This window comes from Kryptolebias marmoratus, linkage group LG8, assembly GCF_001649575.2.
Source record: "Kryptolebias marmoratus isolate JLee-2015 linkage group LG8, ASM164957v2, whole genome shotgun sequence".
Lineage (NCBI taxonomy): Eukaryota > Metazoa > Chordata > Actinopteri > Cyprinodontiformes > Rivulidae > Kryptolebias > Kryptolebias marmoratus.
The window spans coordinates 29530087-29543233 of record NC_051437.1 but is presented as its reverse complement, the minus strand read 5'-3'; the positions used below and the strand labels follow the sequence as shown (position 1 = coordinate 29543233).

Genomic DNA, 13147 nt, shown 5'->3' with positions numbered 1-13147 from the left:
GTTTACAGAGACCTGGAGCCACACCTGGATGGTGTTTACAGAGACCAGGAGCCACACCTGGATGGTGTTTACAGAGACCAGGAGCCACACCTGGATGGTGTTTACAGAGACCAGGAGCCACACCTGGACGCTCCCCTTCTGAAGGTGAGCTCCAGATGTGGACGTGGTTCAGGTTTCAGCTCGAAGGCAGATCTTAACTCTTTTACTGACTTCCTGGTTTATCTGAGCTGACCGGCTGCAAACACACAAGAACACATGCTGCCTTTGGCCCCGCCCTCCTAAGTCTGGCCCCGCCCCCTGCAACAGCTCAGAGTTTTTGTGTGAGTGCAGCCATGATGTAGAGGAGGAGGAGTCATGTAGGCACCAAGTTGTAACAAACACCACCACTGGCAGTCTGACAGCGGCCATAACCACGGAGACCATCTGCTGTTTCCATGGTTACCAGAGACAAACACGTTGGCAACATAAACCCCGCCCCCCAATTCCCCTGGCAACAAGCAGGAAGCCGGGGAGGTGTGGGGGGAGGGGCTTCAGTGAAATGTGGATGTGGGGGGAGGGGGAGCAGCAATGGATGTTATTGGTCCTTTTTCTCAGATTCTGAGTCCTCTTTAGACTCCGCCTCCTCAGAAGCTTCTTCGTACCTGCAGGCGAGGAAGAAGAGAAGAAAATGAGACAATCTTTAAAAAGTGGAAACAAAACATTTTAATGATTTGGTCATATTTAATTCAGCTCATTAAAGTGATTATTAAATCAAACAGCTCAACAACTGAACAACAATGACTGGAGTCATCTAGTGGAGGTGAACTGAGGTCAGGTGAGCAGCTTAAGGCAGGTAGGGCGGAGTTAGGGCGGGGTTAGGGGCGGAGTTTAGTGCTCAGTTCGGCGTTCTGAAGCCTCAGACCTCTGACGGCGGTCTGATCTGGTCTCATTCAGGCCGTAAACAGAAATCTGGACTCGTTAACAGCTGTTAGCATCACCAGATCTCCATGACAACACAAACTCCTCCCACTGATGTCATCTATACGGTTCCATTAAATACAAAGAGTCATTTATTCCATAAAAGCTTTAGAGTAAAATGTGTTTTTATTGTTAATTTAAAGGTTAAATATGTTCAGCTGATGGTGATGACTGGCTCCGCCTCTCAAAGTATCTAATTAAAAACAAACAGGAAGCTGAATAAACACTCAGTTTCCTGTTCTTCCTGCTGATGGGTGGAAGCTGCTCTTCTTTACCTGCCCAGGTGAGACAGGGAGGGGCAGTAAGGGCAGGGGGCGGGGTTTCTACATGGAGGTGGGCTGTAAGCGCCGGTGACGAGGGGAGGAGCCGGTTGCCATGGCGTTCATGGACGTAGCCAGGCTCGCAGGAGAGCCGCTCACTGACGGGAAGGAAGTGATCCGCGGAGACGCAGGAAGTACTTCCTCCGACGACTCGAAGCTTCGAGCGAGGAGAGGAGGGAGGACAGAGACAGAAGATGGAGGACGAGAGGCAGAAAAGAGAAGGAAATAAGTTTGACTTTAACTACTAAAGACGATGAGACGACAGGAAGAGAAGAAGAAACAAAGATGGAGGCGCAGAAGACATGAAACGATGGGACCTGTCAATCAAAAACAGCCAAACGTAAATAAATAAAGAGCTGCAGGATCTGAGGGCGAAACTTTTACTGTGACTCGTTCTCAGATTCTCATCAGAACCTTCATCCTTCCTTCTGGGTTCAGGAGCCATGTTGGGTTTCAAACGACAGGAACAGAAGGAAAACGTCCCGATTATTTAAATGATCTTAAACTTATCCTGCAGCCAGCCTGCAGGGGGCGCTGCTTTCTGGGCGGAACCCCAGAGAACGCTTCACTTCCTGTTAGAACGTTAGAGGTTCCTCATCAGGGGTTTGGGTCAGACCGCATTCAAAATGGCCACCGTGGCAAACGGTCCTTTTTAGAACGACCCAGGTAAGGTCAGGTGAGGTCAGGTGTGGTATACCTGATGGTATCTGGTGTGTGACTTTTATTGTTAACATTTTAATATTTTTATTTGTTTAGTTGAATAAAATGTAAACAAACTGACTTTTCTGAATAAAACTGAACTTTAGTTTCTCTGTTAAACTGCAGATTATTTGACCTCAGGTTTGTGCAGAAGGTGGCTCCAGGTGAGGACAGGTGAGGCGGTCGCCATGGTTACTCACCTGAACATCTCGGTGAGCTCTCCTTTGAAGAGGGCGACCAGGACGGGGAACCCAATGCAGGCGGGAACCAGGTAGAGCAGAGCGGGCTGCGGACAGACGGACGGACAGGATGAGTGAGGGAGCAGGAACCGAGCTCAGCTGTGACCTCTGACCTCTGACCCTTGACCCCCTACCTGGGCGTGTTTGAAGGTGTGCATGACGAAGATGGTGAGGCCCAGTCCAAAGATGTAGGCCAAGAAACTGGAGTAGAAATACGTCCTGCTGTTCTTCTTCAAGCTGATTGGACAAAAACAGAAAAGACGTCTCTGTTTACCGCCAGGACTAGGAGGACGAAGACGAGGACGGGGACGGGGAGGTACCTGACGTCGAAGCGCAGCAGCAGGGCGATGAAGATCCCCGGGATGACGATGTCCCCCAGTCCCAACATGGCGAAGTTACTGGCCTCCAGACCCTTCTCCAGTAAGTCCTGAGGAAACACCACTGAGACACAGAGACAAACATGGACTCAGGACTCGGGACTCGGGACTCGAGACTCGGGACGGACAGAAAATCTGAGTCGACTCAGGATTCATCAGAAAACCGACTCACATTTGATCGGAGCTTCAAACGACTTCGCCACCGTTACCATGACGTTGGTCCCAAACACCTGGAGAGACACGGGACAGGTGAGAAGGACAGGGACAGAGGGGACAGGCGGGAGGGACGGAGGGGACAGGTGGGAGGGACAGGGACAGAGGGGACAGGCGGGAGGGACGGAGGGGACAGGTGAGACATTTCTTTAATGTTTTTTTAGACTAACTGCAGCTGAAGGATTTAACCTCTGTCTGCACATTATTCATTCAAATAAAGTTAAGCTGCTTTTTAGCCTGAAGATAATAAATTATAATTTATTATTTATATTAAATATATATCTGTTCCTGTGCTTTTATTTTGGTGATGCTGTTAATGCAGGGACTTTTAATTTGTTGTATTTCTTGTTTTTGTTTACAGTCGCTTCTCCTTTTAGAGACAAACTAAACAACAACGGAGACGAGGACGGAGACGGCGTCTCACCCAGAAGACGTCGTAGACGAACAGCCCCCCCAGCAGGATGCAGCCGGTGCTGACGTTGTTCAGGTGCAGCAGCTCCACGCCGTTCAGGGCGAACGCCAGCCCGAACAGATTATTGGCTATCCAGTGCTGTGATGTCACAAACAACGAGACGCGTGATTGGCTGGGAGGTGAGGAGGGCGGGTTCTGTGACCGGTTCTGACCCAATCTTACCTTTTTGAGCAGGTACCAGACGCCGACCACGCTGCTGATCAGCAGACACACCAGAGTCTTGGTGTCGAACTCGTAATTAATGATGTCTGTGGAGAAACACGAGTTACAGCTGCAGAGGTGTGTGTGTGTGTGTGTGTGTGTGTGTGTGTGTGTGTGTGTGTGTGTGTGCAGGGGGGGGGCAGGTGTCTGCAGGTGTCTGACCTTCCTTGGACTCCCCGGAGCCCTGAGTGAAGAGCAGCTGGTACTGTTTGTTCGGGAACGATGCTGGAAATATTCTGGTCATCAGAGGACTGACAGACAGACGGACAGACAGACAGACGGAGTTAGGCTGGGGTTCTGATGGTTCTGATGGTTCTGGATCAGAACCTGCAGCTGGCTCTTACCTCATGGTGTGGGACAGAGCCAGGACCCCCAGCACGAAGAAGTAAACCGACAGCAGCAGGTTGATGTATTCCTGAGAAAACACCTGCAGGACAGAAACGGGTCGCAGTCAGAACCAGAACCCTGCAGGAGGACCGGGCCGGGCCGGGCCGGGCCGGGCCGGGCCGGGCCGCAGAGACGCTGACTCACCTTGAAGAACAGGTAGAGTCCAAACAGGGTGCAGCTGGCGATGATGGGGAACCGAGCGGCGTCCCGGCTGGTGATGGTCTCCGGAGCGTCCGACGAATTCTGACAGGAAACACAAACAGTCAGATGGAACCGCCAAAATAAAATGGAAAAAAATAAATAAAACCAGACGTTCTCAGACAGGATGGAAAAATCACAACATCTGCTCAGAACTGACAGAGGCGACGGAGAAAACAAATAAATGGCTGAATAAATAAAATTACTGTAAAAAAAATAAAACTAATAAAAACCCACAAATGAATGAAAAACTAAATGTGTAAAAACACAAAAAGAAAGACTATAAATAAATAAAAATCAGAAACAGAAACTGCCTTCCAGAAATGAGTCAGAAGGAGCTGAACAGGAACTTAAAAAGTTTAAACTGAAGTTTATTAGAAATTATTTCCCTTTTATTAAGTTTCCTTCTTTTTCTACAAACCTGGCAGAGATGTGCAGGGTTTTACTAAAACGTGAACAACAGCTGAAGTTAATCTGTGACCTCTGACCTGAGGACTGATTCACTAACAGTTTCTGTTCAGAGGTCCTTCAGACGTCCTCAGAGACACAATCTGGGACAGACGAGGGGACCGTTGGAACATTAAACTCCGGTTCCGCTTCAGTTAAACCTTTAAAACTTCCTCCAGAGTTCAAACCAGAACTTCAGCAGAGAAACCTGCAGCGCCAGGAGAACCAACGTTCTGCTTCTGTTCCGGTTCTACGGTCCACCATCTGTCGGCTCCGGGGTTTTAGGGACCAGGACGGGAAAAAAATAAATAATTAAATTCAACTTTTCCAAACCTAAGTCGAGCTGCCATGTTGTTGAAGAGGCTTTCAAACAAGCCATGACCTTTGACCTTTGGCCTGCTAACTGAGGCCTGTAGAGTCCGAGCACTGCATGGTCTGACCTTCAGGGTGAATCTGCTGTGAAGCTCAGCAGCCGTTTTAAATGTCTCCTCTTGTGAATAATCTTGACCTTTGACCCTTCCCAGATTGACTCTCTGAGGTCATTGCTGATGTCTTTCCGCCCTGGCGTTGTGTTAACACACAAACTGAAGACTTTGAACCTGATGTGTTCCTTAAATCATCACTGAATTTAGTTACAAATCTGAAATAAAAAGGAATTCATTTTTATCAGATTTCCTTCCATAAAAGTCTGAACCTTCCAGCGCAGGAGGCGGAGCCTCAACACAAACAAACTCGTTATCAGGAACAGGTCAGGCTCAGGTGGATATCAGGTTAAAAGTCTCCTGGCAGGTTAATTCAAACGAGGCGAAGGTGTGCGGCTCTCATACTCACTCTGAACCCAGAATCGTAATCATTTTCTCCGAGCTCCTACAGACAGACAGACAGGTGTGCAGAGAGACAGACAGGTGTGCAGACACACAGACAGGAGGAAGAAGAAGAAGAAGAATCAGGTCGGAGACAAAAGATCCGAGTCTGGAAACAATCAACCTGCCTGAGGAACTTCATCATCATCATCAGAGGGTTAACAGGAAGTCAGAGGAAGGAGGTCATGTGACAAACGTCTCAGGTAAACAACACCTGAAGCTTCTCAGGTGAGCGTCACCTGTTCAGGCTTCAGGCTTCAGCCGAGGGGAGTGATGATCAGATCAAACCTCAGAGCCGCTAAAACAGAACCAGAGCAGCCGAGCCGATCAGAACCTTCCAAAGGTCCGACAGTTTCAGGTGTCCAAGACAGAGCAGAGCGCACCTGTTACCATGGAGACGGGGACAGGTAGACTCAGACAGTCTGTTTGTTACCGTGGAGACGGGAGACAGGCGGGAGACAGGCAGGCTGAGGCCGTCTGTTACCGTGGAGACGGGAGACAGGCGGGAGACAGGCAGGAGACAGGCAGGCTCAGGCTGTCTGTTACCGTGGAGACGGGGACAGGAAGCAGGTGAGGCAGCTTCTTGATGCTGAATTCAGGGCGGGGTGATACTTTGAATCTTTTGTGCTGATTTTCTGATTATTCTGGGTTCTGACATTCTGAAATAAATAGAATATTTGATCACTCAGATTTACTTAAGGATAAATATAAATAAAAACATTTTTAAAGAACAAAAACAATCCTTTAAAAGCTGCAGCTGAAAATAAAAAGTTGAGCAGACATCAGGGAGGAAGAGGAGGGTCAAAGCACACACACACACACACCTGGGCCTCAGCAGAACCAGGTGGAGGTTCTGATGACAGGTAAACGAACTTTATCCGAACAGAACAAAAACTAAATGTTGGAGACAGCAGACCATCATCAGGTCCGGTTCTGGTTCCGGACGGGTTCTGGAGATCATTTGAACATGATGCTGATGTTCTCTCTGACTCTGGTATCTTTACAGAAATGTTGTTTGGAGGAATTTAATTAAATTAAATCCCTCAGTTAGCCGTTAGCTGGAGCAGCTAGCCGGCGCAGCTAACGGCGGTCACACCGCGCTCCGGTCCGGTCCGGTTCTGGCTCTGACCCTGCATGCTGGTTCGGGCTCTCACCCTGGATGGTTCAGAGGCTGGTTCTGGTTCTGGTTCTGGTTCTTACCTTGGACTTGGAGCAGCTGACGGAGCGCAGGGCTCCGAAGAAGATGGGCAGCAGGGCCATGAGCACCAGGCTGCCGTACGCCAGCGCCGTGCCCTCCGGGGTGGCCACGAACTTCGCCGTGGCGTTCAGAGCCTCGGTTCCGTTGGAGTCCGTGGCGTTCAGGGCCTCCGGGACCGGGACCGGTTCTGCCTCGGACATGGTGCTGCTTCGGAGAGGGGCTTCAGGGGACTGCCGGGGCCGGAAACTGACAGACGGTTGGAAAAGGAAGCAGAAGCTGCGAGGTTCTCATTCATGGACCAGGTTCTGCTGCGGTTCTGCTGGGTCCTGACGGGTCTCACTAAGGCCACGTTTCCTAAAGAAGCAGAGGTCCCACTGAGGAGAAGAGGTCTCACTCTGTTGTGTTTCCGGAATCATTAAGGCCACGTTTACTAAAGCAGCAGAGATCTCAGAGAGAGGAAGAGGTCTCACTCTGTTGGGTTTCTAGGATTCAGTTTATTAATGTCGCATCATCGCAACCAACCTAGACTACTGCTGCTACTACCACTACTACTACTACCACTTTAATTATAAGATATAAACAAATAATAGCTTCCTTTTGGAAAAGAACTGCACGGTTAATTAATTATTAATAATAAAATGTGTAGCGCTAAAATTTTAAAGAGGTGAACCATCGTCTCTTAAGTTGTTAAAACATTCTTATATTACTGTGACTGAAGACTCACGGACTCTTGGTCAGGTCTTTTAGTAAAATTAACCCGTTTCATTTCAATTAAACTGAAAGAAATTAACCTATTCATCCAGACAATGACTTATATGGACTCATATGTCATTGCATCCAGACGAGACATCTTTACAGGGGGAAATAGACGATCTCTGGTTTACGGAAGTGGCGTTTCTTCTTCGTTGGTGTTTGTACAGACTGCAGCTGCAGCGCCTGCAGAAAGTACTCTATTACTGTGTAACTGTGGTATTAATGTTTGTGTACCTAATTCAGGTCAGACTTTGTAAAATCATCAGATGAGTCACATGAAGCTTTGAAATTCAAATAAACAATTTTAATCAGAATTAAAAAAAAATACAAACAGCAACAACAAACAGCTTCCAGCTATTTACATCAGTTTCTGTCCAGAATTTTTTAAAAAAAGAGAGAAATATAAATATTCTCTCTGATTCAGCTAAAACAAATTGCTCTAAAATCCATCCTTATAAAAACAGTATTTGTTCTTCCTGTGTGTAACAGTTTCCTGTCTGAGAGCCTCTGCAGGTCGACTGACGGATCGGAGCTCAAATCAGCAACAAACCATCGTTCCATACGTCGCCAACAACTCCGCTTTATTTCTCTTAAAAAAGAACTGATGGTCAAAACAAAAATAAAAGCAAAACATCCTGATGTTTCACAGCTCATTGGTTTTATGGCACAAAACATCAACTTTTAAAAATATTCAAAAATCCGATCAAATCTCTGATTAATCAACAACAGTTCATCTTCAGAGTCTGAAGCAGACGATCACAGCGAGGATCAGCAGGGGCGTGGCCTGAAGAAGGGGGGCGGAGCTCTTCAGCTGCACCTCCACAGGGTAGTGGCTGCTGATGGCCAGCACCTGGCAGGTGGAAGCAGCAGAAAGTTTAAAATAATCGATGAAATCTGCAGCAGATGAACAGATTAAAGACGGCCTTACCTTTTCAGTGCTGGGTTTATACCGTCTGAACTTAAACTTATTAACCTGTCCAGAGCCTGGCACGATCGCCCTCAGGAACGGCTGTCCGTGTACGACGATCCTGACACACACACACACACAGAGTACAGGTGAGAGCCAACACCTGCTGCTCACACACACAAAACCTTAAAATATCATTCAAAACATCAAAAAACACTTCCTGTGGATGTTTCCTTCCTCTCCTTCCAGTCACACACACACACACTCTCTCACACACACACACCCTCTCACCTGTCATAGGCGCAGTTGGTCGTGTCCGTGACGGTGGTGTCCTCCTTCTCGTCGATCATCCAGGAGAAGCTGTTGTTGGTGTACAGTCTGATGTTCTTCCTGTTGGCCCGGGTCACGTAGGCGCAGCTGGCGTGGAAATCCCCGAGGAACATCACGTTCTGCCCACACACACACACACACACACACACAGCAGGTGATGACAAACGGAGGTGCAGATAGACTCTGAACAAACTGACTGATTCTGTCTGATCTGAGCGTAAACCTGTGGCTCCGCCCACACCTGAACTCAGGTTCCTGATGTTTTGGTGCTCAAAGTGGGCCGGTCACTTTTTATAGCGTGCTGCGACTTGTCAGAAACTCAGCGTCACCATCTGTGACTCTTCCAACCTACACGACCCGCAGGAAGTCACGGCCCGCTCTACTCCAGGGGATCAGGTGCTGCAGCACCAGGAGCCAATCAGGAACTCTGTTGGTAATTTAAGTATGTGGATGAAGAAACACTTCCTGGTGCTGAACCTCTAAGCTCCGCCTCCTTTCAGGAATGAGGATCAGAAAACTGCAGCATTCTTTGAAGCTTTCAGGGCCTGAATATGACGAGCTGTCAGGTAAAGAAGAGTTTCACGTCACCGCTGACCAACAAGCTGCGGTTTTATCAGATTCATCATCTTTAAGCTGCTTGATTTGGTTGTTGGTACTGAGTGTGAAGAACAGGAAACTAATTAAATCGTTATTATAGAGCAGGAAGTCCCGTCCTTTCAGGGTGTTAATCTTTAACCTGAGAGGGAAATGATTTGTCTGATTTAAAGACACAAACAAAACTGTAAACTTGTATTTTTTATTTTTGAGGTTTCGTGTGTTATGGAGTTTAGTTTTCCACCCCACCGTAGACACATATATCAAAGATATGAAGGCGCTGCAGTATTTTATTTTGGTGACTGCTGGAACCACAGGATGTGTTTGAGAACCGTTTGTGTGTTTGGTTTCCTGCCTGAAAAGAACCCGCTTCCTCACCGTGTTGTTCCACTTCCTGCTGACTTCCTCAAAGACGTCATAGAGCCAGTCGATCTCCTGGATGACCTGGTCTTCGTCGGAGTGCAGCGGAACCAAAACAAACTGGTTGATTTCTGGAGGACGGAGAACAAGGAGGTGAAACGAGGGAGAGAACCGAGCTGTGCTTGAGATTCAGATCCACTCACCAGTTTTGTTGCTCTGGAACTGGACGACAAACGGCGGCCTGACGAAGGACTGACCCGTGTACTGATGCTGACCCGTTATGTTCACCGTGCGCGTCCTGCTCAGAACAACGAGAACCCAGTCAGAGGAGCAACAAGTCCCGGTGAAGACGAGAACGTCTTTCTCCTTCCTCCTCCTCCTCCTGTTTTCACAGCAGCTGGTTCAGATCTCACCTGTAGAGGAAAACGTACTGCTGCATGTTGTCAGAGGATTTCCCCAGAGCCCGACTGGAAACTGACTTGTAGATGTGTTTGTCGTAGCTGAAGAACCACAGAGACAGACGGAGAAAATTAACCACAAGTCATTTTTTCACTCTCCAGTCCTGGTCCTCAGGTCCACCATCCTGCAGGTTTTCCTTGTTCCTCTGCTCCAACACACCTGATTCATGGTTAAATCACCTCTTCTTGTTCTGCAGAAGCCTGTTAATCACCTGTTGATTTAAATCAGGTGTGTTGGAGCAGAGAAACAGGTAAAACCTGCAGGATGGAGACCCTGAGGACCAGGATGGGACACCCCTGCTTCAAAGGTTTCCTTTAAATTTAGACGCTACTTTTAACCATTTATACTACAGTCTTTATTAGTTTAGTGTCTTGGACAATGTCTGATTAAACTTTCATTTAAAAAAGGAAAATTCTGCAGAATTAAAGAATAAACAAAGGATAACTTGGTAGCAGAAAAGTTACTAAAGCTCACAGATCTGTTAACACTTTCTCCTCATTTAGCATCATGGATAATTAACATGTCATAAATGATTTATAACACATTAGTTATGAGTTTGTGAAATAAAAAGTCAGTTTTAACAACAATCCTGATCAAATAAAACTGTCTGTAAAACTAACAAACAAACAAATACTGCACATAAACAACTTTAACTGTCCTGATATCCTCTTATAACTTTATTACAAAATGCAAACAATAATTTATCTGGTTTAAGATGCTAATTGTGCTAACGACAGCTACGCTAACGTAGCATAGCTTCAGAGCATTCATGTTAACAAGTAAATCTGTTCAAGAAATCATTTTTTATAGTTGTGTTTTATTTAAGGATATTTTTTATCTAAACGTGAATGTATTTTACTACATTTAAAAGGGTTTTCTTTCAACAAACAAACAAACAAACAAACAAACAAACAAACAAACCAAGCCATGCGTCCCAATAAAGTTTTGTTCGTTCAAACCAGACTCCTCCTTTAAATGTTTGGTTTGAGCTGATTAAACAACCCAACAACCGTTCACCCAGAACCAAACGGAGGAAAATCAGCCTCAAAGTTCCCGTTAGACCAGAGAGAAAACAGTTCTGGGCAAAGTGCTGAGATCCTGCTGGAACCGGACCAAAAACCCGGCTGGAAGATGAGATGAGACTTTATTCTCAGTAATTACAGACTGCTTTCATTCCCGACTACGATAAGAACCGACAAAGATCCGATAAAACACAAGCGCTCCACGTGTAAACAGACAGGAAATAAAAGCATAATTATCCCGACTCATCCAAAGGATGAGAAAGAAGAGGCTGGAGGTCCAAACCCAACCAACCAACCAACCAGCCTGGTTAGACGAGGGAATAATGAGAAAATATTCTTACCATTATTAGCATTAGCTTAGCATAAAGCCCAGCAGGAAGGGAAATGGTTCATTTTAGTCCCGACCCGGTTCTGACTGCCCAGAACGAAGGTGAACTGTACCCACAGGGGTGAGGATTAGTGCAGGAGGTAAAATAAAGGACATTAGACTGATTTCTCAGGACTAGATGATGATTTATATGCTGAGAAAAGCCACTGTACCTGTAAGATGCTCTGTTGGAGGCAGACAGACAAACAGTGATGGTTTTAAAACAGCAGACTTCGGTTCTCTGGTCCAGAACATCAAGTCTGTACATTTCTGGAGTTTTAGGTTTGACATTAATATGAAAACATCATCATGAGAATACGGGACTTGTGAGGACTTGTGTTTGTTCTTCTACTTGTTTATTTCCTTCAGAGAGTTTATCAGGACCATCAGTCTGAGGTTCTGACCCATTATCGTCAGCTGTTCGGTCCTGTCCTCTGATTGGCTCTTGGTAACTCTGCTTACTAACTCAGAGCTCGTTAAAATAATAATCAAAAATATGTTTTAATACACCTACAGTTTCTGGAGATTAAACTGGAAGTGATCAGAGTGAGACTTTTCAGGAAAATATTGTTTGTTAATCAATAATACTAATGATCCAAGTATTACTACAAGTATTACTACATGAACAGTGACCTGCAGCTTCTGAACTGCCTGAATAAAAACAGTAATTCTTGTATACTGTGACAGAAGTTAAATTAAATCTGAGAATCTTTGTGTTTTTATTCAGAGTTAATGTTGTGGATGTTTGCTGCAGGTTAATCTGCTCAGGGTCCAATCAAACCTCAACACCATCAAGAACTTAAAAAAAAAGTAAATCTAAATGTAGTTTTTTAACTTTTGAGTTGTAACATCAGAGTTGGTGGGTAAAAGTCCTATTAACTGTACTAAAATCTTCTTTAACGTTAGATTTGATTCTCTTTAGGTTTAACATCAGTCAGTCGTGGACATTGATCAAAGTTTCTTTCCTGACTCCTCCCCCCCACAGACTGACAGCAGTTGTTTCTGTAGCCATTTCCATTTTCCTGATTTCAAACGTTACTGTTTTTAGTTTTTCTGTGGGCGGAGTTACATCACTAGTTGGTGACGTAGAAAGAGTCGGGGCCAGCTGTGGCGTGCCGCCGCTGCAGGTCACTGAGGAAGTTACTGTCGCCGTGTTTATCAGGGAAAACAGAAGAAGAAGGTTTTGTTTTGATAAAAATACATTTTGAAGCTGTTGGAAGCTGGAGTGTCTGCCTCCATCACAGCTCCTGACCTGAACTGTCGGGTTGAATCAGCTGAGTTTGGGCTCACTCAGGTTTAACGCTGTGTTTTATGAATAATCATAACCTGGACACCTGCACACGCCTGCTGCTACGTTTAGCTTTCAGCTAACTTCAGCTGAACCTGAACCAGACTTACGAGTTGAGCTTCGACACCAGGGCTTTGATGGCGGTTCCGTCCGGGTCGACCACGTGCTGCAGCAGGCAGATATCGTATCGAGACAGGAACTGCAGGACAGAAACAGGAACAAGAAGCTGGATGTTCAGCTGGACTCAGGAGAACATGCAGAAGATTTCATCCAAACAAGAAATAAAACATAAAGAAGCTAAAAACAAATAAAAACCCAAAGAGGTCAAAGGTCAAATAATAAAGAGGAAACCAAAACTGAATACTGAGCAATGAGCCGAGTTTAATCTGAACTGTGTGTGTGTGTGTGTGTGTGTGTGTGTGTGTGTGAGAGTGTGTGTGTGTGTCTGTGTGTGTGAGTCCTACCCGTGTGAGTGTGTGTGTGTGTGTCTCTGTGT

General features: G+C 46.1%; 2 protein-coding genes across 9 annotated transcripts in view; both read right to left on the bottom strand.

The window, feature by feature from the left end:
- The window catches only part of hm13 (histocompatibility (minor) 13), an 8998-nt gene extending 2008 nt beyond the window's left edge, over window positions 1-6990 (bottom strand). The window contains exons 1-13 of one of the 7 annotated variants that reach the window (XR_005233534.1): window positions 6574-6988; window positions 5342-5377; window positions 4010-4108; window positions 3823-3905; window positions 3641-3729; window positions 3440-3525; window positions 3230-3355; window positions 2765-2822; window positions 2536-2656; window positions 2350-2452; window positions 2177-2262; window positions 124-641; window positions 25-90 (exon numbers count right to left, since the gene is read on the bottom strand). Coding sequence is in view for 2 of the 7 variants with exons in the window: in XM_037977195.1 (XP_037833123.1) it covers window positions 1281-1434; window positions 2177-2262; window positions 2350-2452; window positions 2536-2656; window positions 2765-2822; window positions 3230-3355; window positions 3440-3525; window positions 3641-3729; window positions 3823-3905; window positions 4010-4108; window positions 5342-5377; window positions 6574-6771 (1239 nt within the window). In the remaining 5 variants the exon portion in view is untranslated. Of the gene's footprint in view, window positions 1-24; window positions 642-1240; window positions 1435-2176; window positions 2263-2349; window positions 2453-2535; window positions 2657-2764; window positions 2823-3229; window positions 3356-3439; window positions 3526-3640; window positions 3730-3822; window positions 3906-4009; window positions 4109-5341; window positions 5378-6573 lie in introns of those variants that run through there. The other 6 variants (XR_005233532.1, XR_005233533.1, XR_005233535.1 and 3 more) reach the window with 6 other exon arrangements.
- Window positions 6991-7606: 616 nt separating this feature from the next.
- Window positions 7607-13147, bottom strand: part of LOC108250843 (deoxyribonuclease-1-like) — a 12745-nt gene continuing 7204 nt past the window's right edge. The window contains exons 3-10 of one of the 2 annotated variants that reach the window (XM_017440909.3): window positions 12762-12850; window positions 11537-11548; window positions 9929-10015; window positions 9719-9813; window positions 9534-9646; window positions 8523-8680; window positions 8253-8352; window positions 7607-8174 (exon numbers count right to left, since the gene is read on the bottom strand). In XM_017440909.3, coding sequence (XP_017296398.1) covers window positions 8061-8174; window positions 8253-8352; window positions 8523-8680; window positions 9534-9646; window positions 9719-9813; window positions 9929-10015; window positions 11537-11548; window positions 12762-12850 — 768 coding nt within the window. In that variant the 3' untranslated portion in view covers window positions 7607-8060. The remainder of the gene's footprint in view (window positions 8175-8252; window positions 8353-8522; window positions 8681-9533; window positions 9647-9718; window positions 9814-9928; window positions 10016-11536; window positions 11549-12761; window positions 12851-13147) is intronic. The other variant, XM_017440911.3, reaches the window with a different exon arrangement.